Source organism: Camelus ferus, chromosome 24 (genome assembly GCF_009834535.1).
Source record: "Camelus ferus isolate YT-003-E chromosome 24, BCGSAC_Cfer_1.0, whole genome shotgun sequence".
In the NCBI taxonomy this organism is placed as follows: domain Eukaryota; kingdom Metazoa; phylum Chordata; class Mammalia; order Artiodactyla; family Camelidae; genus Camelus; species Camelus ferus.
Genome location: NC_045719.1, coordinates 15,930,951 through 15,956,209, shown reverse-complemented (window position 1 = coordinate 15,956,209; position 25,259 = coordinate 15,930,951). Strand labels below are relative to the sequence as shown.

The 25,259-nt window shown below is 35.9% G+C and overlaps 1 protein-coding gene across 1 annotated transcript in view; it reads right to left on the bottom strand.

The window, feature by feature from the left end:
* ASXL3 (ASXL transcriptional regulator 3) overlaps window positions 1–25,259 on the bottom strand; it is a 158,126-nt gene that overhangs the window by 88,580 nt on the left and 44,287 nt on the right. The window contains 2 exon segments of the mRNA XM_032467213.1: window positions 2,638–2,746; window positions 3,989–4,097. Of these exon segments, the coding sequence (XP_032323104.1) occupies window positions 2,638–2,746; window positions 3,989–4,097 (218 nt within the window).

Here is a 25,259-nt window from a genome sequence, read left to right as displayed (position 1 = left end):
ACCTCCTATTCTTTTGAACACACTCCATTCATGTGTATGGTCTCAACTATTTGACAAAAACAGTCATTGTCAAGTTAATCCATAAACTTGCAACGCTAAATCCAATGGTTTTTTCCTTAGTCTTCACTATAATTTGTCTCACCAAAAGCATTTGACATATTTGAGTCACTTCCTCCCCAGGAACACTTTCATTACTTGGATCCCAGCGCAGAGAACATGTTCCCCTGTCCACTTATCCTCAGTCTCATTTGCTGGTTCCATAATTTCACCTACCTCTTAAAATTGTAAGTTCCCCTGAGCTCAGTCTTTGGGCTTTTCTATTTGCTATCAGTTCCTTGGTGATCTCATCCAGTTTCTTTTCTTTAAATATCATCTATAAAACTGACCACTCCAGCAAAGCCTTTCCCATGAATTTAATAAGATCCATAAGTCCAATTATTGAACACATTCACTTGGATGTTGAAAATGAATCTCATGTTTAATATATCCAAAACTGAGCTCCTCGTCAACAATCCCCATCCTTTTGCAGATTTTCTGTTTAAGTTAAAGAAAATACTATTCTTTTATTTGCTGACAATCAAACTTTGGGGATATCTCCAACTCTCCTCTTCATTTTATAACTACACTAATTTCAGCAGCTCCTGTTGGGTCTACCTTCGTATATACACCCAGAATCCAATCACCTTTCGTCACATCCACTGCTACCTCTGTTCTCCAAACCACCATCACCTCTTACCTAGAATATACCAATATCTTTCTAACTGGTCTCCCTGCTTTTGTCCTTGTTCCCTTATATACAGTTTTTTGTACTTAGTGATCCGGCTAAACCTTCAGTGAGATCACTGTCTTTCTAGCTCAAAACCCTGCAATGGTTTAACATCTCACTCAAAACAAAAGCCTGTATCAAGGCACTACACAAGCTGGCCCCATAATTTCTCTGACATCATATCTTACCATCTTCTCCCTTCCTCACTCTGGCCTCCAACCACACTGGCCTCAAGATGTTTCTGGAACTTCCCAGGTACTCTCCTGCCTCAAGGCCTTTGGAATTGCTACTACTTCTACAAAGAACTCTCTTCCATCAAATACCTGCCCCCTCGGGTCTTTTCTCAAACATACCCCTCTCTCTCACTCTTATCTCCTTACTTAATTTATTTTGCCCCATATCACTTGTCAACATGGAATAAGCTGTAAAGTTTACATATTTATTTTGCTTTTTGTCTGTCTCTCTACCAAAATAAAATCCATTAGAGGTCTCTTTTTGCTCTTGTTTTTCACTGCTGTAACTACAGTGTTGAGAACAGTACTTGTTGGCACGTAGTAGAAGCTCAATATACACGCTGACTGTACATTAATGGGGGGTGATAGAACACACAAGAGCTCACGCAAGCAGGCAGCACAAAAAGAGGAGAAGAGGGTGCCCCATTCACCAGCCCCTCCAGGAAGCCAGAAATTGCCATGCGTCTCTGCTTTGTTCTCTAACCACAAGAACCTGCCAAAGTTCACAGCATCACCACAACAATGGTGAGGGGTTGAGCTGAGTTTTCAAAAGGTATAGGAATAAGGACATCAAATTAAATGAAAGTTGGTTGAAAAAAAAAGTCTACAAAGCCAACTTCAGCTATTTTACTGAGACAAGAATCTGTGTTTCCTACATTAATTCACCACCTCTGCTGCAGGTCAGAAAGCACTGGAGCAGAATCAGTCTCTTGGGGACTATCAGAAAGCACACCAGTTTAGAGGGCAGGAGTGGCCAGTCAGAATACAAAGGGACTCCTATGACCATTAATAAAATGAATGGCTTTGGGCTATTACTGAAATACGATATTTCTGCAAGGATCCTTTAAGGTCTGTTTGTTTAAAGATAATTTACTGATTTCTATGAGTCCACCAACAGAGACTTTAATGACACAGCCTTCCTCCCAAATCATGATCTGGGTCCACTTGTGGGACCAGTGAGTAAGGTTAAAAAAAAAAAAAAAGTACAACTTTTGTGGAACAAAGATTTGCCAAAATGGCAGTACAGAAATTACATACACCAACAGAAATCACAATGCAAATGTCTTGAGAAAGATAAAAATGAACCCACATGGACAGAATTCAGAGGTGGAAAATATCCCCTTAGAATTCTAGAAGGGTTGTTCACTTTTCAAAATCATTTCAGAAGAATATAACTTATCTGGCCATTGTTTCATTGTGAGGCATTTAACATTAAGATTAATTTATTAAGGACAAACTCAGGAACAAAAGCTATTATAAAACTACTTGTGATCACAAAAAGAATCAGCACAATTGGAAATAAAACATTGGCATTCTCAGGCCTCACATAAGCATAAAACCATTATATATCCTGGTAACCCTCTCACCTTGAGGAGAAATATACTAATAACACTCAAGAATAATCTCCAAATCCAAACTGTTAAAAAAACAAAATAAGACAAAAAAGCAAAGAACTGTCCACTTTTCTCAGGTGCTAATCTTTTGAACCAAAATTGTTTGAGGATAAATCTAAGTAGGTGGTAAAAACTTAGAAGAAAATTTTATCTATAATGGTAGGGCGTTCAGTTAGCAAGTTATTGGAAACCTATTTAAAATTTAAGAGAACAGGATTTATATCTTGAAATCTGTCACACTTACCTCCATTTCCTTCCACATTGGCATTGGCCTCCGCCATTTCTGTGCCATCCAATTCAGACTCGCAGCCTAAATCCAATGTTCCATCCGCTGGGCATGACGACTCCTCTTTCTACATTATTTTTAAAATAATGATTTATGGATATGTATTAGCACCTGAAAACATCCCAGATAATTCCAGGGTCCTGAGGAATTGTCACAGTCACTTGTGATTTGGAATTTCAATACTGATTTATTTTTAATGTAAAATCACTTCTTTGGGGGTTAAAAAATACCTGGGAAAAGCACATTGCCACAGCTGATTTTTTGGACAACCTTTAGGATCCATACTGAAACAAAGTTCCTTTTCGGCATAGGCTGTTTCTGTTTTTGTCAGTTCTACCTTCCTCCTTTTAGAAAACGCCTTAACAACTCAGAACTTCAATAATGAATTAGACACTCAAGTAGCTACAAAAATCATCTGAAATAATGCAAGTCCTTTGATTAACCTGGGTTATTTTCTGAAACACACACAGTAACGAGAGCTGGATGCTTAGTGGCTGAGAACGTACCCCTGCTTCTTTGCCACATATAAATTTCAGCATTAAAAAAGAAACTTCTCAAAGGAAATTAATAAACTTTAAAAGTAATCTGTCATTTATTAAAGAAGTGACATCCTTTCAATTTGTAAGAAATAAAACTCTGATCTTGCTAGTTCCAAGTTAGGCAACCATTTGCAGATCATCAGTTTCTGCCCTCTGGAATTCCACTTCTTAGATGGGATTTCCATTCTAGATGGGGATGGGAATTACACTAAAATACCCAGTTATCTGAAGCTTTTTATCTTATGTCTCTATTCTTCTCATGTAACAAGTATGCATTACTAGCAAAACTTCCTTGAGATCACTGGTTGTTTCAAAATGAAATTATTGGTTTAAATCAGCAAATTTTCAAGAGGAATGGGTACATTTCTTATTTTTATAAAAAACAGAAAGGCGTACAGGTGTGAAGTCTGTATCTCAACCGATGGTCATTAAGTTAAACTGTTTCTGGCAACTGTGATCATCTCAAACTCTTGGCTGGTGAACCATGGCACTCCTCCATGTAAATTTTTAAGAATCAAGAATTTTAAGGAAGCCACAACTATTTTCCATTACCATATGTTAGAGTGAAACCACAGATATGCTTTCCTTAAAGAAAAATGTCATTGTTTATACTTAATATGAAATCATTTTTAAGACATCTGAAAACATTTAAAAGGCAAAGGGGTCATTCTACCCTTCACCCAAATCTAATTTTGTTTACCTTCACATGTCTGAAAAAATGCATGGTACACAGTAATAACAGTCATAATACACAGAACAATCCAACTTACTTTGAGAGCATAGAGGCCTGACTTTCCAGGGATTTTGAAGAATGTTCCATCCCCTATTCGAGTGTTAGTGTGAAGCATTGCATTCAGACAGGCTAATGGAGAAGTTCCACTAGAAAATAAAAGTGTGCAAAAAATGAAGCAGTCTGAGTCGCAGTTTCTGTGGCAAAACTGTTCTCAGTCTCTTAAGGAAAAAAAAAAAAAGACCCTCTCACATGCCTTTTTAAAATATCCTCCCAACCCTGAAAACATCTACATTACAATAACAGGCCAGGCCAGTTTTGCCAAAGTTAATCAGATGCATCTGTCTTATAGGCTTCAGGCAAAAAGTCTCCTGAATAGAAATTATGCTTTTATTCATAAAGCGACCAACACTGTATTTCAAAGAAACCAAAGCCCAAACGTTTATGCGGTGTTATTTTACAAATAATAGCATGAAGCCTCAGTTTTTAAATATTACAGACAACTTGATGGTTGCACTTGAATGATCAAATAAACCAAGTTCAAGGACAGCTCCATCCCATAGGTTGAAAAGCAACAAAAGAATAATAAGAAACCAGGGAAGAACTGATTTGAAATTACAAGTATTTAGGTTACTCATGGGATTGCATTTCTAACAAGGCCAAATAAAAATCTCTATCTGTATTTATATCTCTGATATAACTTCTCCAATGACACCCTTTTCTCGATTCTTTATTTGTCAAATAAAGAAATACGTGTTTGGGAATTCTGCCCAGCTAATAATTATGTTCTGTGGTAAAGATGCAAGTGACTGAATTATGAAAACAGATTTAAGAAATCAAACACCATTAACTATTGATTAAAATATCAAAGCACATGTGTAGAAACATTATTAAATGTAGTCACATACTTAAAAGGATGTTTACGAAATGCATAATATGTATATATTTCCTGGGGTAGGCTTTAGAATTTCTTGCGTGTTTTGTTTGTAAACTGATATTTTTGCACACTTGAATCTAGAGGCAGAATTATTACTTTCATTTACTTGTATTTCCATATACAATTCACTTCCTAATACGCTAAATGATCAACATTTGGTTGAACCAATACTGATTAGATGCCCTTCTCCACCCCATTCGCCTCTTAGAGGTTTTGTGTATTCAATCCAAAATATCCCGGGACATGAGAACCTTTAGGATATTAAGGTTTTGAAGTTTGAATTTCTGTGATAGAAACATACTTTTATGTCACTGAATTAAAAGTCTTCTAAAAACCAAGTTTATCAGATCTCTTACTTAATATGAAAACTCACCAGGAAAATGAAAAAGCCAAATTTGCTGAATTGCCACAACACACATAACAGCAAGTCAGCATATATACACATCATGGTCATAAAGGTTTATAAGCATTATAAGAAGAAGAACACTCTTTATTATTTTAGGAAACAGCTTCTCTGTGCCAACACATCAATATGGCTCCATTTGGTCTGACAGGAAGCAACAGCCCTAATATAAATTTGGTTATAGAACAATGCAGTTAAAGTACATTAAAGTCCACATGGTAACAATGCTGGGTGTTTATGTAATATCTTTCCTCACGAAGCTTCTACAGGCTTCCAGACCTCATTTCATTATTCTCCCTCACAAAAGATGTTCTGCTCATATGTAAAGTGGGCCAGGCATACCTTACAAAGTAAAATATATTCATCTCCCAGAAATGTCTGTCCATGAATAAATTCCAGATAAATAATGCTACAATGTTATACTCAACACTGCAAAGTATATATTTTTATCATTATTCTTTTCAGAAAAAAAGCACAGGCAATTTGAAGCTGAGAATTACTCTACCAGATTTGTGGAGTTTTAATTTGGTGAAACTGTCAGAAACACAGATTTTTCTTTAGGGACTTGGCAAGAAAATGTTAACACTACAAGTAAAGTAGAATCCTATACATAAAAATAAAACAATGGAGACGGTTTAAAAATATAACTTAATAAAACTGTCCACCTAACATCAAACCTCACACACATTCTTCCTGTTCTTTATTCCTAAGGTCCTGACACACACAATTCCAAGAATTCAGATTTAGAATACTAAAGTTTAATACAGATTTAAAGCTAAAGAATACTGAACAAATATAATTTAATATCACTATAATCTACATTTCTTTTCTAAGGTACACTAAGCCAAAGATAATTGTAGAAGATAAATTGACTACTAAATAGCAGTTTAATGCTATGCTTGCTGCAAATTTAAGTGATAAGCACCTAGTTTCATATAAATAATAAGCTTTGTTGAACATGAATATATTATTAAATTATACTGTTTATTAACTCAATAAACTCAAGAATTACTATGGAAATATTAAAAAAGATGTAACTCACAACCACATGACAGTGTATCTCCACAAGTCTCAATGACTGCTGTAATTTTCCCAAATCTTTCCCAAAACAAACATATGAAATTTGTTTTAATTCAAAACTATACATTTGCATTTCAGAAGAATTAAAAAATATTTTGCAGTCAAATGCAAATTCTACTACTCAAACCACTGGCTGATTAGCCACTCAGTTTTAAGCAAATCACTTGCATTTCTTTACAGGAAAAAAACCAAATTACACGGTCCATTTTATTTAAAAACAATACAACTTAAGCATTGCAAGAGTGAAGTGCTTACTAAAAAGGTAACTGTTTCATCCACTACATATACATAGGAAAGTGAATTTTAAAAATCTTTCATACCATTTACTTATTGCTATTATTCTCAACATTTCCATAAAGTCTTGAAATTTTGAACGGCTTTTCCTAAAGAAATGAATGCCTTAATTAACTGTCATTGAACAGGGATAAATAAAAGTCTTATTTATGGATTTTTATTATTTTTATATTCAGACAAAGTAGAACTAGTAAGTATACCTAGACCAGCTTTAAGAAAGACATAAATATCTATTTATCTGTATATATTAAAAAACACAATGACTTACTGTGGGCATAAAATAAGATAAGGTAAGTATGTCTTAAAAGCCTGGATTCTTAGATAGCAGGAACACCTTCTATGTAATATTTCTTACTTTTAATTTTAAAAAATTTTGTTCACACTTAATGCAAGAGTTTATTACCTCAGTCAGAATTGATAAGTTAAAAAATCTGTAACAGAATACGTGCATGTGTATACTATATATGAAATAACAAAACATCAATATTTTAACAAAAAAAAATCTCTGATATTTCAAAAGTTACTTACTTTCTAAAAAGATGAATTGGAAGAATTGCGATATCCCGATTTACAAAAGGAGAACAAAGAAAAAAGGAAAGAAAAAGAGAAGTTAGTTTTTCCAACTTAAAATGCAACTTTACATCTTACCGTTTCAATAAATAAGACAACGGGCAAGAAACGCACCAAACTCCTGGTTTGGCGGTGGGCCGGGAGGAAGACACTGGAGGACTGGGGTAAGAGATGAATCCCACTTTCTTCCCTAACGCTTCCATTATGTTTTCATTTTGTCCACAATGCACATACATTTCCCTATTAGGGACATAATTAGAAATAAACAAGCAGGACATGATTTGTCCCAGTTCCTTTCTTTCCGCCATTCCCTGTAATCGGGCCTTTTCCGATACACCTGCCAGGGTAGATATACAGCTTATTCTGCTTGTTTGTTTTTCTCCCTAGACTGTGGGGTTGTGGAACCCTTCTGGTTTGTTTTCATTTCCCACAACCCCTGAAGCAGAACAGGGGTGGAATTTGGAGGCAGGGGAGCAGGCATAATTTAAACTGTCTAGACATCAAAGAACCCCCAGAGATGCTTTGCAGAGCCCCAGTGCTGTGTGAACTACAGAAAAACCATTGCTTTATCACATCAAATTGTTGACGAAACATGTAAAATTTTACTAATAGTGTACATTTAGTGAAAAGAAAGGATGGCCTGTCTATCTGAGTTATTTTGAAAACCAGAGAGAATACCTGGGGAATGCAATTGGAAGAATATTTACAGAAGTGGCAAAGGAAATATCATCATTGTGGTCCTCAGTTCTTTTCCACATAAAATAATAATGCTTTGTAAGGCAATATTTAAGTAATCCACATCTTAGACTACTTTATTTTCTTAAGTACCTCTTAACAAAAATTTCAGAAGAAAGCTATTTCCTGAAAACATTATTAAATCTCATTTTGCAATTATGGGAACATCAAAAAAGTACACCACCACAAGTCTAAAAATTCAACAAATGTAAGAAGTATTATTAAGCAGCATTATTAGATAGTTATTTCACTATGTGCTAGTAATACAAGTTAATTGAAATAATTTTAAGTTCACTCTTTCAAAAAAATTAATAAAAGCTCCTTTAAGTATTTTCAGTGTTGACAGCCTAAAGAAAATGTCTTAATTATAAACAACATATTTTTAAGAGTAAGTTACGTGGGCTTCAGGGGTGTAGGTAATGTTTCAGTTCTTTATACAGAATCATAGTGTTCACTATGTGAAAATTAAATTGCTTACTTAGGATTTGTACATTTGACTTTATATATGTTATACTTCACAAAAAAGTTTTTTAAACTGTTAAAAAATGAATAATTCATCCAGGGGTTTATTTATTTAGTTATTTAGTGAACAACAATTAACTATTTCTACCAGTGAATGTGGATGACTCTTAAACATACATATACACAGTGTGTATCAGCTGATAAATTAGTAACCTAGATGATTAAACTACCCTAGAAAGTCAAGGCCAAACTAACTCATTCTTGAGAAACATCACTGCTAGTCTGGAACACCCAAAAATAACTGAAAATAAAAACTTAAAAGGCAGAGTCCTTCATATATGTCAGCTAAAGAACCTTAGCACATAAAATGTTAGCCAAAAAATGACTGAGAATAATTCTGAAATTTGATTTTGAAGACAAGAACAGTGTCCCAAACATCACAGTCCCTCTAAGAACACCAGTGAAAGTTTTTAATGGGCAATGACAAACAACAAAGATCAGAGACAAAATTTAAGTATGACTCCTGACTCTGCAGATGTAACTGAGGCTGAGAGGTGAAGAATCTTACTGTAGTCCAATAACTAAGTGATACTGAAATCCAAATTCTCCTCTGATTTCAAAGTCCTTATAAAGATATAAAAGTAAATAGGAACCACCAATCAACTCAAGATGGGTGATATTTAAAAGGAAGACATTCTGCATATTTCTATGTAAAGAAAACCTACATGATTTTCAATATTCAACATGTTTGTAGGGTAAAATCAGAAACATAGTCCCAAGGACTCTTCTACGAGGTGGGGATATTGGGGCAAGATGTGATTACAAAGTGACATATGTTGTGCAATTTAATTCTTAAATTTAGAGAAACATTTTCAGGCCCCAAACCTAAATACGCATCTCTGATTGGCTTGAACAATATAAAACTATATTCTTTGGGGGTTATACACAGGCATTTGAACTTAGGTATTTTATCCACTTTATGGACACTACCAAGCTACTAAGAGATTAAGACTACAGTGATTCATGCAGCCATATTCACTAAACAGACCTTTTGTTTTAGGAGACAGGAATTTCAAAACATCAATACAGGGACAAAAGTTTGCTTAGTACTATTTTTGAACATGATCTATAAAGAAATTAATCAATAGCTCCATAAAAGTGTAAGCTAAAGTATATAATCTAAATTACATTTTTTAAAGACCTCTAATATGAGGTGAGGTGGTTATACTTAGTTGCAGACATCAAGAGAAGAAGACATCACATGTGTAGCCAGGTATTGGCAATTATTTCTCTACAACCGTGCACATGGTGGCATGCCATATTACCACTGATACACTGGGAAAGGCAAAGGAGTACAATGAATAAGACTGAGGCTTCTGGAGCCAGTCAGCCTGAGTTCAACTGAGGCTGGATCACTTACTATCTCTATGACTTTGAACTTCAACTCTCAGGGTCTCAGATTCCTCAATTACAAAGTGTGGGTAACAGAAGTCACTATTTCATTGGGGGCTATCCTGAAGATTTAATGAGTTAAAACATGGAAGATACCTAGAATTGCATCTGGCATATTGTATGTGTTCAAAAATTTGAGTTACTATTATTAATTATTATTATTATAAATACTACTACAGCTCAAAGTAACCAGCAACTAGAGGTGCAAAAGACGGGAAATGGAAAGAAATTAAATATTCTGTAGCTTGTTTAAATAACTGGCTTAGGTAATATTTTGCCTAATTTCATTTTTATTTCATTAGCAAAAATAAGTGAAGATATGGGAGTGTATATACACCCGTCCTGTAGCCTTTCACATGTGATTAATATTGAAAATAATGTATTTAGTAAAGGTAGAGAGAAAAGAATGATAATAATAAATATCTATTATTACAGTTACCATTTATTGAGCATCTCTAATGTGACAGAACTTTCACAACTATTATCTATATTCCGTACAGTCACCATAAAATATAAGCGTGATTCCCAGTTTTACAGATGTCACTGAGACTGAGAGGTTAGAATCTGACTGTAATCAAGTAACAAGTAAGTGATACAGCTGAAATTCAAATTCTGATTCCAAAGCCCATGCTCTTTCCACTATCTCGTATTCTATGTCCATAGAGTTGTTTCTTCCACTTAACTAACCTTGGATACTAAAAAAAGAATATGTAGCATTTGACGGAAACACACAAAGAAAAGCCAGGCACTGGAAAATGGTAAGATGTTGGCTCCGTCTTCACTCAATGCTGCCTATAGTGATGACTCCCCCAGGGTAGATTTCAACTAATATAAAGAAAGAACTAAGCTGCATTAGACGATACTGTTCATTATCTTCCTCACGTAATGCTACCCTATGAAAACTAAGGAAGAAAGAACTTTGAGAGAATATGGTAGAGAATTCAGATCCATAACCGAGATGCCTCTTTGTAGAACTGGATCATTAAAGAATAACACAATCCATTAGCTGAATAAATATTTATTGAGCACATTATATATGGCAAGCTAATCTTGAAGTAAATGTGCACTCTGACAGTGCTTTGCACATTACAGATGTGCAGGCTGAGCTGAACTGAATTCTCTGAATACATGTGAAATGACAAGGGATTCGGAAGAAAGGAGCCTTGAGGCACGTGCCACAACAAGGAGAAAATCATTTGGAATTTAGATGTTATCCCTAGTTTACTCCAAGGAGATGACTGAGACGGAACCATGTGATTTCTTCTATCACCGACTCCAATGCAGAGGCGGCCAATTCAGGGCCACTGATGGCGCTTCAGGACTTTATCCTATTTCCCTACAACTGTAATCTCAAAGAGAATATTTATGCCAAGAAATGTTATCTTCCAAAATACAATAAAATAATGGATTCCATGCATTAAAGACAAGAACAGACATTCTAAATATATTTGGTGTGATAAAATAGTTTCACATAAAAATGTAAATTTTGATAATCTACTTGCAGCTACTCATAGTCTCCCATTTTTGTTAGCAACAGCTAACACCACGGCACTTCTGACTGTGTTCTATGGGATATGAGTTCCACGTGATGCTCAAAAAACTGTCAAATGCGTTTCCAAAAAGCTGCATTCTCCTCTTGCAAACTCACCAAATACGTCAACAATATTATACTGGTCTTTGAAAAATCCTACATAACTCCAGAAACCCGCTTAACTCAGTGTTTCCTAAGTATATATAATTTAAAAATCTTCCCCACAATAATATGTGGCAATATCTCATAGTATGCCAAGAAATATTCCTGGGGAAATGCTAAACTGTATTTATGATTAGGATCATTAGGAAAAAGTACCTAGCAGTTGTGTTTCCAGGAATATTTAATTTTTTTAGCAAAATGCTTAAAAATCATTTTAAAGGTATATAAAATACCTGTTTCTCTTTGAAAAAATAGTGCAGTGCGATAATTGTATTTCCTTGTGTAGATTTATAAAATTGAAAAACATCCAGGCACTTTAAATAGCACTGAAAACTTTACAAATAGTATCCACACATAAATGAAAACACTACATATGCGCAACATTACATTACCCACCACAGAAGTCGTCTGACTCATCTCTCCCAGTAGAGATCTTCCTCCTGATTCTCTTTCTCCCTCAGTGATGGGTACAACTCTTCGCTTGATCAGCCAGGAATGAAGCATTTCTCAGATTATTTGAATTATTCTGCCTCAATCAAGTTCATCTTTCAGTTTATACGTTCACTCCCTCCCATTCTAATTCTAATAATCTTTCCATCACAAGTGGGCAGTATGACCCCTACCCCTACCCTTGCCTTCAATATCTCTCTGCTCCAATTCAGCCTACCTACTGGGGGCCAGAGCAATTTTCCTATTTAAAAAACAAAAACAAACACAAAACAAATAAAACACTGCTCAGACTTCAGGCCATGCCGTACAGTAGACTGATTGACTCTTTTTTTTTTTCTTCATCAGTGGTTTTCACTGCCTACAGAAGGAAGCACAAACTCCCGGGCTGACATCAAGATCCTCTACAGTACACTTGGCACCTCCCTCATCTTCCTCTTCCCCAACTCCGAGATCACTCTCCCACTGCCAGTCCACTCTCCTTTAATCTGACCCAACTCAGTAAACCACGAGCCTCCGCGGTTTCCCACCTCTGTTTTGGCTTGTATGAAACCCTCTGCTTGGAACTGCAACCCACTCCTTGCTCCATTTACCACTCAGAATAAAATCTGTCACTACCACCTGTGTGGTGACACCTTTTGTGATCTCAGGGTATCTCCCTTACTGTATTTCAATCTCAACACTCTGCGTATCCCTCATGGTTTCCTTCCATCAAAAATGTTTACACTTCTAACTTTCCTGCCCTTACTACTTCCAACAAGTTTAGAAACTCCACAGGGGAGAGACACCTATTTATTTATCCTTGTATTATTTGACAAGCAATCTCAATGTACTCAAAAGGTGTTTGTTGAAATGAATTAATCACTGCTGTAAAAGCTGTTATGATCATGGACGTGTGGACATAAAGCACTCACAATAAGTGATCACCTATATTCTGCTTAAATTGCTGACTATAATCATGTGTGTCAAACACCCTACACACCACACAGGCTACGTGGCCATCTCCTCTTTGCATATCCTGTCTTCTTTTCTCTTAAAGACTCTCCCTTCCTCACTAATGTGATTAGTCATCAATGAAATGGTTTCCTGATTTCCCCTCTGGAAAGGCTAGCCAGGTTAAACTATCTGGCCAAATGGTGGGAGTTTGAGTATCTTTTGGGGGAACTGGTAGAGAAATAAAGGAAATGAGTATACATTATTTTCAGTAGAAACATAAGCTGTAAAGGTACAAAAAATATTAGTCAGTGACTACGTCTGCCTCCCCAGGGACAGAGCCCACCGAGAACAAAGCTAACCAGAGGCAAGCAGAGTGAAATTGAGGAAGAAAGGGGAGGGGGGGCACGATGACATCACTTGGTCATGCCAATATATTAAATAAGCCAATATATCTCCTGCCTATTTGATTTTTGACACTTGTCTAATATAAGTGATTTATACAAGCTGACCTCATTTTTCTAAATCTCAATTTTCTCATCTGTAAAATGGTGCATTTAAAATAGGTCTGCTTTGAAGCTCTAGTATCTCTTTCTGGTTAAGGTTTTAAGGGCCATTCATAATGGTCTGACCATTGGCATACTGTTCTTTCTAGCCACGCTGCCTGCCTTCACATTCCATTCATCTTCAACGCCCTCTGTTCTCCTCTTCCTTTTCATTTGTCAAGCATGCCTCGCCTTCATCTCCTAAGCACTTCTAATGAACTCTCCTGCCCATGATGATGGTTTCTGAACTTCTGCAGGCATTACAGCCTGTCCTGTGACTGTAGCATTTAGCTCTGTGCTTTCTGACAACTCCTTGCTCCATGGCCATCAGCTCTCTAGGACTCTGGCTGCATTAGGATTCTTTGTGTTCCCCTCACAGGGTCCTGTCAGACTTGGACACTCAGAAAATGTTCAGAGAGTAGTGACAGCTAGCATTTCATAATTTACAGAGTAGAACAAAATTTGACGTTTGGCAATACCAAAAATTGGTTGAGGATGTCCAGAAGTAGGAACTGTGTAATACTCTAGTGAGAATATAAATTGACACAACCAATTTGGAAAAACATCTGGCAATATCTAGTGAAAAAAGAAAAAACAGGTGTTCATGCTTTACACATCAGTAATTCTGCTTTTTGGTACAGACCCTAGAAAAACTCAACACACATTCACAAAGAGTCATTGTTTCGTCAATAAATGTTCACCAATATAACTAGACAGAGATATACTTTATATATTCAGAGTAAAACTCTAACATTCTGTACCACAATAGTGTACAGCAAATCTATGACACTGTCTCTGAGAAGAGAAGGAAATCAAAGGAACTCCAGCTTTTTCTGCCAGACTTTATTTAAAAAAGAAATCCAAAGCAACTCTGACAACATGTCTACAACTGTTAATTCCAGCTGGTAGTTGTTGGTCTATGATATTTTGCTGTATTTTCATAAATTTTCAAAACAAAAAAGAAAAAAGAGTTGATGATTTTGTTCTCTTAACCACACTTTGCCTTCTTTCTATCAGATCCTTCTCCCTTGTTTCAACTTATACTAATGTTTAAATATTTTTATGCAAGCAAATAAATAAATACATGGAAATTATAGGAAAGCATAAAGGTACATCACTATACAGAGTTAAAAGTAATAAATTCCTCTCAACTTCCCCCAAAGACACCCACTGCTTCAGAAATAATGACTATTAGAGATCTACCATCTTTTTCAGAGCTTTTCCTGTTTTCTTTCTTATATATGCATATATTCAACACTATGGTTTGGTATTTTAAATTTATCTCCAACATGAATGAGAGCAGTTAGTATATACTGGAGGTATATGCTTTTTTACTTAATAACATGACTGAGACATTTTCCCATGGAATGTATTTTGCTCTTAATATTCTATATAATATTAAATGCTCTTAATATTCATATACTACTCTTACTATCTCATAAAGTAGATACACTGTATCCTAATTTTTAATGTATTTCCTTATAATTTAACAAGTAGTTTGAATCTATTTTTACCCATTAAAACAGTGCTGAAGTGAAGACTCTGGTATATATTTCTCCTTGTATATGTGCTGTGGATTGAATGTTTGTATTCTTACCAAAATTCCTATGTTGAAACCTAATCCCCAGTGTGGTGGCATCTGAAGGTGGGCGCCTTTGGGAGGTGATTAGGTCATGAGGATGGAGCCGTCATGCATGGGATTACTGTTCTTGTAAAAGAGACCCTAGACAGCTCTGTATTCCCTTTCCCACATAGGGATTCAGTGTGAAGTCAAGCATCCATGAACCAGAAAGCAGGCCTTCATCAGACTCCAAACTCACTGGTGCCTTGACCTCAGACTCTGCAGCCTCCAGAACTGGGAGAAACCAATTTCTGTTGTGGATAAGCCACACAGTCCATGGTGTTCTGTTAGAGCAGCTCAAACAGACCAAGAGAGTATGTATAACTATTTCTCTAGGATAGATTCCAAAAAGAAGAATTTTTATATCAAAAGGGCACTTTAAAATTTTTAATAGTTACTTCCAAATTACCTTCCCTGAGAGTAACTATTTTTTCCACTCTAGTCCATGGTGAACAGCTACATTTTTGCTAATCTAATCAAACGGAGGTGAGGAAGTCATTTCAGATAGAAAGAGTAGCAAGAAGAAGGCACACGGAGACAGAATGGAATGAGGTGTGCAGAAACGTGATCATTCGGTATTTCCAGAGCAGTGAGTGGGAGGGAGAATAGGGCTGGGAACAGACTCTGAAGGAGGATATACACTAAGCCATGTGCATAACATTTATACTTCAGTTTAAACCCCATGGAGAGGAGCTCAGACTCAAGTGGGAGATGATGGAGAGCCCCAGGAGATTTTAAGGAGGAAAATGCCCTTGTTCTTCTGTTAGCATGAGGACAGATTCAGAAAGAGACAGGCCTAGAAGAAGACAGATCAATTAGGAGCCTGCAGTACTGGACTGCAGGGAAGACAAGAAGAACCTCACAACGGCAATGATGGTAAGGGAGAGAGATGGAGAAAGAGTCAAGAAATACATGAGAAGGAACCAGTAGGACACAGAAACTGACTAGATGTGTATGATCAGGAAGAATAAGGATTTTAGGATTGTTTCACAGGTTGGGGGTAAATGGTGGTATAATTAAAATTGTAACACAGAATAGATGGTTTGGAAAAAATATGGCGGACTTAGTTCTGGGCTTATTGATTTAAAGGTATGCATCCAAAATTCAGATACATATATGCATCAGAGTTAATGCTGGGGTTAGAGACAAACACTGGGGAACCATCAGCATGTAGATGGTATTCAGAAAGGTGAAAATTGAAAGGCACAGATGTAGAGTAATAAAAGAAGGGAAAAATGACTGACTTGAGCTTATTACATTCCAAAGTCAGAAAACTACATGAGAAAATATTTCTGAGATGAGAAAAGGTAAAAAGAATCCTATGGAGGATTTCATTATAATAATATGAGGTGTAACTCTAACTTCAGGATATGATTATTTTAGAAGTCAGAATAAATCTCTGTATTCACAGGCAGAAACAACCCATCAGTAGGAAATTACCTAGAGAATCTTGTCAGCAGGAACCCTTCTTGTAAACACAGTTTTTCTTTTAAAGGTAATATAAGAACATACTAAATATCTGTCAATTGAAGAAAAGATTTAAAAAATCGCTCAAAACTCTCAACTCTTTAAAACAACTCTGAGCATTTTATAAACTTTCTTCTAGCCGGTTTTTCTGGCGTTTTTCTATTTTAAAGTTATAATTTACCTAAATGTTGAATCACAATGTTTCATTTTGTATTATACCCTTTCTATACTACTGCACAATCATAATAAATATACTGAATGGTTAAAAATATTCTACCAACTTGTTTCAAAAGTCAGTGGTTTTCCATCTGGCTGTGTATTAGAATTTTTAGGGGAATTTTTTTAAATGCAAAGTTTAAGGCAACTCCAAACTTATTAAATAAACAACCCTGCATGGAGCCCAAGCATCAGCATTTTCTTATTTTTCCAAATGATTTTACTGTGCAGTCAGGTTTGAGAACCACTGATATTGCTGACGAGCATTTAAATTATGTCCTTTATTTATAACTGATACAGCATTGATATGACTATTTTAGTGTACATGATACTTATTTCCTTGCATTCAAGGATATTTTAAGATAGGCTTGCAGAAGTGGCATTATTGATTCAGGAGATATAAGTTACGTAATGGCCTTCTGCAAATAAGGCAAATGAATTGTTTTGGCTTACGCTCTCACCAGTAGTAGAAAAGCACAAAGCATCATCTGAAGTCAAGGTGCTTTTACTGATTATTAGGTAAACTAAGGACAGTCTCCAGTAGTTATTTTAGCTTGCATTTCTTGACTATCAGTAAGATCAACTCTTATCCACGTATGTGTTTATGCCCTAGTTTTATTTGTTGAAGCTCCTCTGTTCATGACCTTTGACCACAATGTTCCAAGGTCAACATTTTTTTCTGTTTTAATAAACTCTTTATATACCACCTCTATGTTGTATTATCTAAAATATTGAGTAAAAAATGTCACTTAACGTTTCGTTTTTGATATGTGAATACATAAAATTTTATATCCTCAATAAGGATGATCTTTTCCTTTGTAGTTTATTTTACGGCTTCTAACTGTGAAAAGTCGTTTCCCTCTCAAAGGTGAATTCAAATGTTAGATTTGAATTTTTCTAATTTTTCTTCCAATGCTGACTTTTCGTATATAAATTTTTGATCATGTTTGTTACCTTCCTTAATATAAAACACAGTTAATACATCACACGTTCCGTAAACATTTATTATATTTATCAGCATTCTCTTGTCCATTCCTTCATTTCTGATTCATCCTCCTACCCTGCCTCTGCAGAAGACTCTGGTACTACTTATTGGAAATTCCTTGATCAGCAGAATGTCACAAGAATTCAACTCAGAGTTTTGCTGGCTATGGGAAAAGTTTTACCTTTAAATGTTTGATAAAGGGAATGTCTAAAAATAACTACACCAACCACTACTGTTAGGCATTCATACCACAGGACAAATGTCAATTTAATTTAGCTTTCTTCCCCCTTCTTCCCTCCCCCTCCTCTTTCTTTGACTGCTTGCATTCTCAAGGCAATTTGTTCAATGGCAGTTGTCCGCTTTGATTAAAAGTATTACCATAAAAAGATAGTCAATAAACATAGCTTTGTGCAATAAAATAGGAGTTTTGTGAAATTCAAACACTGTAATTACTTGGGATGGCATGAAATACATTGACAGAATTCAGATAGAATTATAAAGTAAAAACAAACTTTACAAAAGGCCTCAGTTCTAGGTAAGATCTCTTATGGAAACAGTATGCTTGGGAGAAAGGAAGAATAAATACAAAGACCAGCAAATTTAAGCATCCTTCCCTTCCCCAAACTTAGGATTCGACACCTAAAAATACATCTAAGAATCTGGCAGCAAGCCTGAAAGAAATTTAATACACCTAGTTCTTGTTTTAATTTCACCCTCTGGGAAATATCATTCATGAGAGACATAGTGGGGAGTAGGGATTGCAGAAATGCTTATGTTTGCTACAATCCAAATTAGTACTCTTCCATACAGAGAAAAAAAGGAAAATAAAGGTAAGAATGGCTAAGATCAATGTAAATGTAAAAAGAGAATAAATAACACTGTTTCAGGCTAATGTTTTTTTGAAAACTATGAAATTATACACATATACATACTAATAAATTCCAAAAGTAATGCTGCTAATACATTGTATGTATTACCTCTGTTTTACAGAAATAAACATCTTCCTTAGGAAAAAATGCGCATTTTGATGACCCATAGGGAGAAATGTATCTTTAGACAAAACAAGATTTGCTGTACTTTATTTTACAGCACTATCAATGTTCTAACCGAGCAGACAGAGACCCTCCAGAAAACAAATCCAGCAACAAAAAGAGAGAACAATATGTAAATACAATCGGGACAGAATGGAAGAGAATTTGTGAGCCAACGCAGTAATTCAAGAAAAATATTTTAAACCTGGAGCCCTATTTAATCGACTAACTAAATGGTAACTGATTAAACAGTTACTAAAATTACAGAGACCTATTTATGTTGATGCAACACTAAGAGAAATGTTCTTCTGCCTTCATTTTCCAAGCTTTCAAAAAACAAAACTTCGGCTACCATGGCTTCTGGCCATTTGGCAAACATCTTATTTAAGTAAGCACAACTCCAATCCACTCATTTAATCTGCATTAATATTCTTGAGGCTTTACATAGCCACTTAAAACTTTCAGGAAATGGTTCCTCGATGCACTTGCCACCTAATTTCAGGAGATCAATATTCCACTTCGGCTAAGTCAGGAAATCTTAAGGTGCCGAATTCAATTATGACCATTACTTCATGAGCTATGAGTAAATAAAACATAGCTTTGATGTTGAAAATCATGACAGTTAAAGAGCTTTACCTCTTTGGGGAGGTGGGGTATTTTCAAAGATACCATTAACATAATTGATAAGAGCATATCACGTTAGGGTAACAACAACTTTAATATATAATATAGTACCTTTCTACTGCCAAGTGTCAGTTTATAAGCACAGAAACAACATTCTCTCCAGCTATGCCTAGAATGTATCTCTTGTGATAGTGGGAGACATCTGTCTATCAATGTAAAAAGCAAAACTGATAATACTGAGCCAAACTTCTTCCAAAGATGACAACAAGTATTTACTGAAATCCAAATAAATGACTGTTTAAGGAGAACACAAAAATTCACCATGTCTTCAGTCACAAGCACCATGTAGCACGTGAAGGGCTATGATGGGAAGCTGAGGTTCCACACAGAAAAGTCTGTAGACACACTTTTTTAAAAAAGCTTTTATAAACAGTAAACACCTGGTACAGCTCTTCAACTGCTGTCTCTCCTCAGATAACTACTGATTGGCTTCCACCCACTGATCCTTACAGATTCCCAGGGTCTGATGTGGGATAGCATCACTTTAATTGCCAAACAGAGAATGAACAAATGTCCAAAGAGGTAAAATCTGAAACTCGAAACCTCTTCATCCCATAAATGGTAAATATTTGATGATCCTAAAGTTGTTCCTTTTGTCACCTGGCTTGTTAAACAGAGTTTTAAAGACAACTCTGGAAATTTTCTAAATAAATGTTATGCTAGTACATTCCTATGTCTCTCATTTCCTCCTTGGTTTGTTCAAGCCTTCTAAAAGACATTCTTTTTCTTTTTTTTTTTTCTTCCTTTGGGACCCCCACTTCAAGTCTCACATTTGCCTGTGGCCTAACATCTGACTGTGATGGAAAGACTGAGCTTTGGAATCAGCCAGACGCAGGCTCAAATACCAGAGCTCCCACTTATAATTGTGTGAAGTTAGGCAAGATACCTAACTTCTCTCAGCGTCAATTTCCTCATCTGTAGAATGAAGAAATAACACCCACTTCTCAATGTTTCTGTGTGGATTAAATGAGCTAAAAAATAGAAACTGCTTGGCTCAGTGCCTGACACTGATCAGTTACTGCATAAATGTTAGTTTCCTGCCCTTTTGCCAAAATGACAGTCAACAGACATTTCTAATGGTATTTACAGACACATACATCTGTGTTTGTCCTTTTCAGTTCTTTACCTGTATTCTACCCTTAGACCTAATAAACTTTCTCCATGTTCAACACCAGCAAGCTTTTCATTATCATAAAGGAAAATAACTGAAATAATATTATGTAAATAAATAATAGCCAAGAAGAGGCACCAAATTTCTAAAGAACATGTTCAAAATTGAAGAAACTCTGGCATAGTCTCTATAAAAACTTGAAATGCCTAAGCAGTTTAAGGAGAAGGAGAGGCAGTATTTATGCTATAAAACTCCTTAAAAAGTACAATCCAATTTGATTCTTAGTAAAACAGGGTTAGAATAATGAAGTGTTCTCAGTGAAGATAAAGCAAAACATTCACTGGGAAAAATCAGCCGTCACTCTCAAGAATATTTGTTAATGTAGTCAGACTGTTTGAAAGAGCCCCAAGCAGAAGGGTGAACAAGCTGACTACAGCTGCAGCAAGAAAGATCATGGAGATGCAGTCAGTGTTCACAGGGAAGAAGGCTCTGGATATATACAAGCAAGGAGAATAAACCATTTCTATCTAATGTTGATTTTTGTGTGTAGATGAATTTGGAGTCAAAATATGGCCAGAGTTTACACAAACTGTAATTCAGACAGAGAAATCAGAAAGGACACCAGGGCCTCCCGAATTTTCACTTTCCAACAAGTCACACTTTCTCAGTGTCGACTCTAATCTGCACTGTCACACTGACAAAACAGAAATAACGTATGTGAGCAACACCGATCTGGGAATCACCCTCATAATCTTCTACAGAGTCATTCAGATCACCGCCTGGCCTCCAGGTGTCCAATTTGCCTTCTCAAACCCACTCAACATGAACAGGGGCATGAGTGACACTGGCGGGGTTCCCTACGGAAAGACCCTCAATGTCCATGTTCACCCAACGTCACTAGCTGGTACCTACCCGGAAGGAATGAACGGAACCACTCCAATGCAATCCCAGCCACTCCTGCTAGTTCAAGCATTCGGTTCAGCATCACCTCATGACCAACACGAAAGCAGCTGAGGCTCTAATACAATCATCATGGAAAGGTGTCCCAAATCCTTCATTCGAGGAAGATCCTTCATACACACCAACGCTGTCTCCAAGCCATGCCGGGGTCTGAAACCAGACTGGAAAATATTATATATGTGTATATATATATAGTAAAACTCCCACAAACCACTCTTCGACTACGTCACATTTATTTACAGCTGCTTAAACCATCCTAGACACGTATATTGCCTTCTCAAGGTGAAAATATGAACATTCAAGGAAAGATCCTTTCCATAGTAGAAGGTAAACTGAAAGCATATGAAGACCTGGTGCTGCCTGGTAAGGTAGGTGAGGCGGTCCCAAATGGAACAGACTTTGTCCTGAAGGGAAGAGAGAAAACACAATATTGGTTTCCAAGGCTAAGCTTCTAAACTTGGTATACAGGATCAAACTATTCTGATATTTTAAAAAAAACAAAACAGAAAAATGAAACAAAACAAAACTTGGCTTTTTCGGGAGATGGGAAAGCAACGCCAGGTTAACCCCTGAAGCTTCCTTTGGTATGACCAAATGTGCTGTGTCCTCCTGAATCCCCCTGTGTGGTCCTACCGCTTTTGTAATCCTACCTACCACTGCCTTGACTGCATTACCAGACTCTCCACTGGTGAAGGAGCTCCCAACTGACTGCACTTGCTACTGTGTAGACAGGGCCAGGAAACTTCAGATGAATAACTATTGCAAATGGTAGGAATAATAATAAAAAAAAAAATCAATGAGCCCCAAGTGCTATTATATGTTAAAGAGCAAGAATGAACCACCTTTAAAGATACCAATTTTTCCTTCTCACATCTTAAAGAATAAGCTTTTTAGAAACAAAGTGATAGACATAACATACTTTTCAAAGTTTAACCCGAGAATTCACTATTTTTATCTTCCTGAGACTTCTATTACAAGATTTATGTATTTCCTTTTTGCTTGCCCCTTTCTCCTAAACTAATGTAATCCTGAAAACTAAAACTTTCAATCCCAGTACAAAATTTTACTAAGTTTATTTCCAGAGTGTGTCTAAAATAGAATTAAATGAGTTAAATCACTGCAGGATTATTTCTATGTACTTACCCTAAAATTTTATTTGCATCAAGCAAATGGCTATCTATAAGACTGCTCGTCATATATATATTCTATTCAAAATTAATAGAATTCTGTTTCTAATCTCCATTTCACTTGCTCTACTGGCCAGATCCATCCCATCCTTGTCAGTTACTAAGATGAAAAAGCTTGGTAATGTCCATCTGGTGCACTATTTCCTCTACCTACTCAGTGTGTACGTTGGTTCTCAAGTTAATTATTCCATTGATATCAAATATATAGAAGTCTTTGAGACAGGTTTGGACCAGAGATTTATATCAAACATAATACTCATTATGTTTTCCTGGAAACTCTCCACTAACTTCACTGTATCTCATGAAACATGACATGAATCTCATAAGGAAAATGGAAAGAATAAATGGATCACCTAGGCAAAGGACTCAGAAAATATTAGCCTGAAAGGAACAGATCACTTGGTTGCTTAGCTCAAACTTACAGTCCACCTGGTGCTTAGCAATGTACAAAGCTTTTTCTCCTACAGTTTTAAGTCCTCACCTTTGACATTGACTCTCTGCTGCATAATCTGTGGGTCTGACCAAGTACGGTAAGTGTAAGAGTCTTCTCAAACTACTCCTTTTACGGATGTCAGCTGAAGATGTCCATAAGTAATGTACGTTCAATCAAATAAACATTTGCTGAAATGTCTACCATGGTCTAGGAACTATCCAGGATATATAAACATGAGTATGTCACTAGCTATTTTGGAATTCATAATTTAGCTGGGAGAAAGACATATAAACTAAAAGAACTGTGATAAAGATATATATATTTTTAAAATCCCTTGTAATACAAAAGAAAGAATCGTATTTCTGCCTGGGAATCAAGGGGGAAGTTTCCAGGGGAGATAACCGCATCTTAAATGATGAATAGCTGTTCAGGTGGCAATGATGATGATGACCGACAGAAGCTAAGGTGTTAGCATATGTATAATTTACAAGAATCTTAGAAATCAGATCACTACTCAAAAGTAAAATATATTCTATCCTATAGTACTCAGTTTATGGACAGCAAAACTACTTCAGTGTAATGGAAAACTCCCAGTAGAATATGAACATTCAGTAAATACTAAACAAGCCAAAACTGTGAGAGCTTTAAGGACAGAAGCACAAAAATAATGACAGAGATTTTCCCAGAAATTAATCATTTCCTACATATTTAAATTCAGATCTCCTCAGAGATAGCAAAGTGTTTCTGTTTACTAGAGTCTATTCTCTAAAATTTTATTTTGTGTATTTGAAGCGTCTTAACCATCTTTTTCCCCAAAAACATACCATTTAGATAATTGGTAGGAAGTATTCTAAGGGTATGACATATCAACACACATAAGTTTGGAGGGTGGAAAAGCAGAGGAAATACTACATCTACAGTATACATTCCAAAGGCTAACGTGACCCAAGTATGAGAGCTAGCTAGAGAAACACACCTTCTACGTCACAAATAAGGTCACCCAGGAGCATCTCATTTAATGAAAAATAATTTATCCATTGGAATACTGTAAATCAGGAACATCTCTGATCCTAGATTCCCAGCATTGTCACTGGCAGATATCATATTAAAAATAATTAGGGCTCTGCTTCATTAAGTAACAATGGCTTTAAATCTAATCACTGAATCTGAGTTAAGAATACAAACTAATTAGAATCGCCTTCTTAACTTCTTATGAAATTTTCAATTAAAAATTAAGTATTAAATAAATACTATATACTTCTTATTGAAACGTGAACCTTTTGGCACCAGCCAAAATATCACTGCCAGAATATCACTGTGAAAAAATCTCAGAATACAAATTTGACTTGATAAGCCATTCAATCTTGATCAGTTTCCCCAAATTCCTAATAATGCAGCAAAGTGTGAAATCTCATGAATTAAATATGCAATTGACAGTACATTTTTCAAATTATTTTATCTTCATTTTAGCCTTATGATGCAGATAAAGAGTTATAATTTCCCCCATTTTACTGGAAAGGAAAAACACACACACACAGAACACAAAGACTGAGTGAGTTATCCAGAATGGCACACTATGTTGGAAACAGAAATTGAGCTGTAATTTCAAACTTCCCATTCAAAACTATCATGAGCTATTATATTATGAAGAGAGAGATCAATGAGACACGAACTCTACCATTTAGGAAACTGCAGTCCTATTATAACAAGAGAAAATTTGGGAGAGTTTATTAGACACCACAACAAAGGAGCACATATACTGTGTTATAACGGAATAGCAAGGATAAAACAATGAATTAAAGAACGAAGGTTAAAGAACTCTTCACCGAGGAGGTGATACACAACATCTGAACTGGGCTTTGGAGGAGGAAGGTGGAGGACAAGAGATGGTGAAGGTCATAACGGGCTGAGGAAAGTCAAAGAGACTTGAAAATACATGTAATGTTTGTATAAAGTCAAGTATTGAGGTAATTTGCTTTCAAATATCATAAATTATAATACATATTTAACCTAAACCAAGCCCAAGCATGAGATTCAATTTTAAAGTAGATACAGCAGAGGCTGG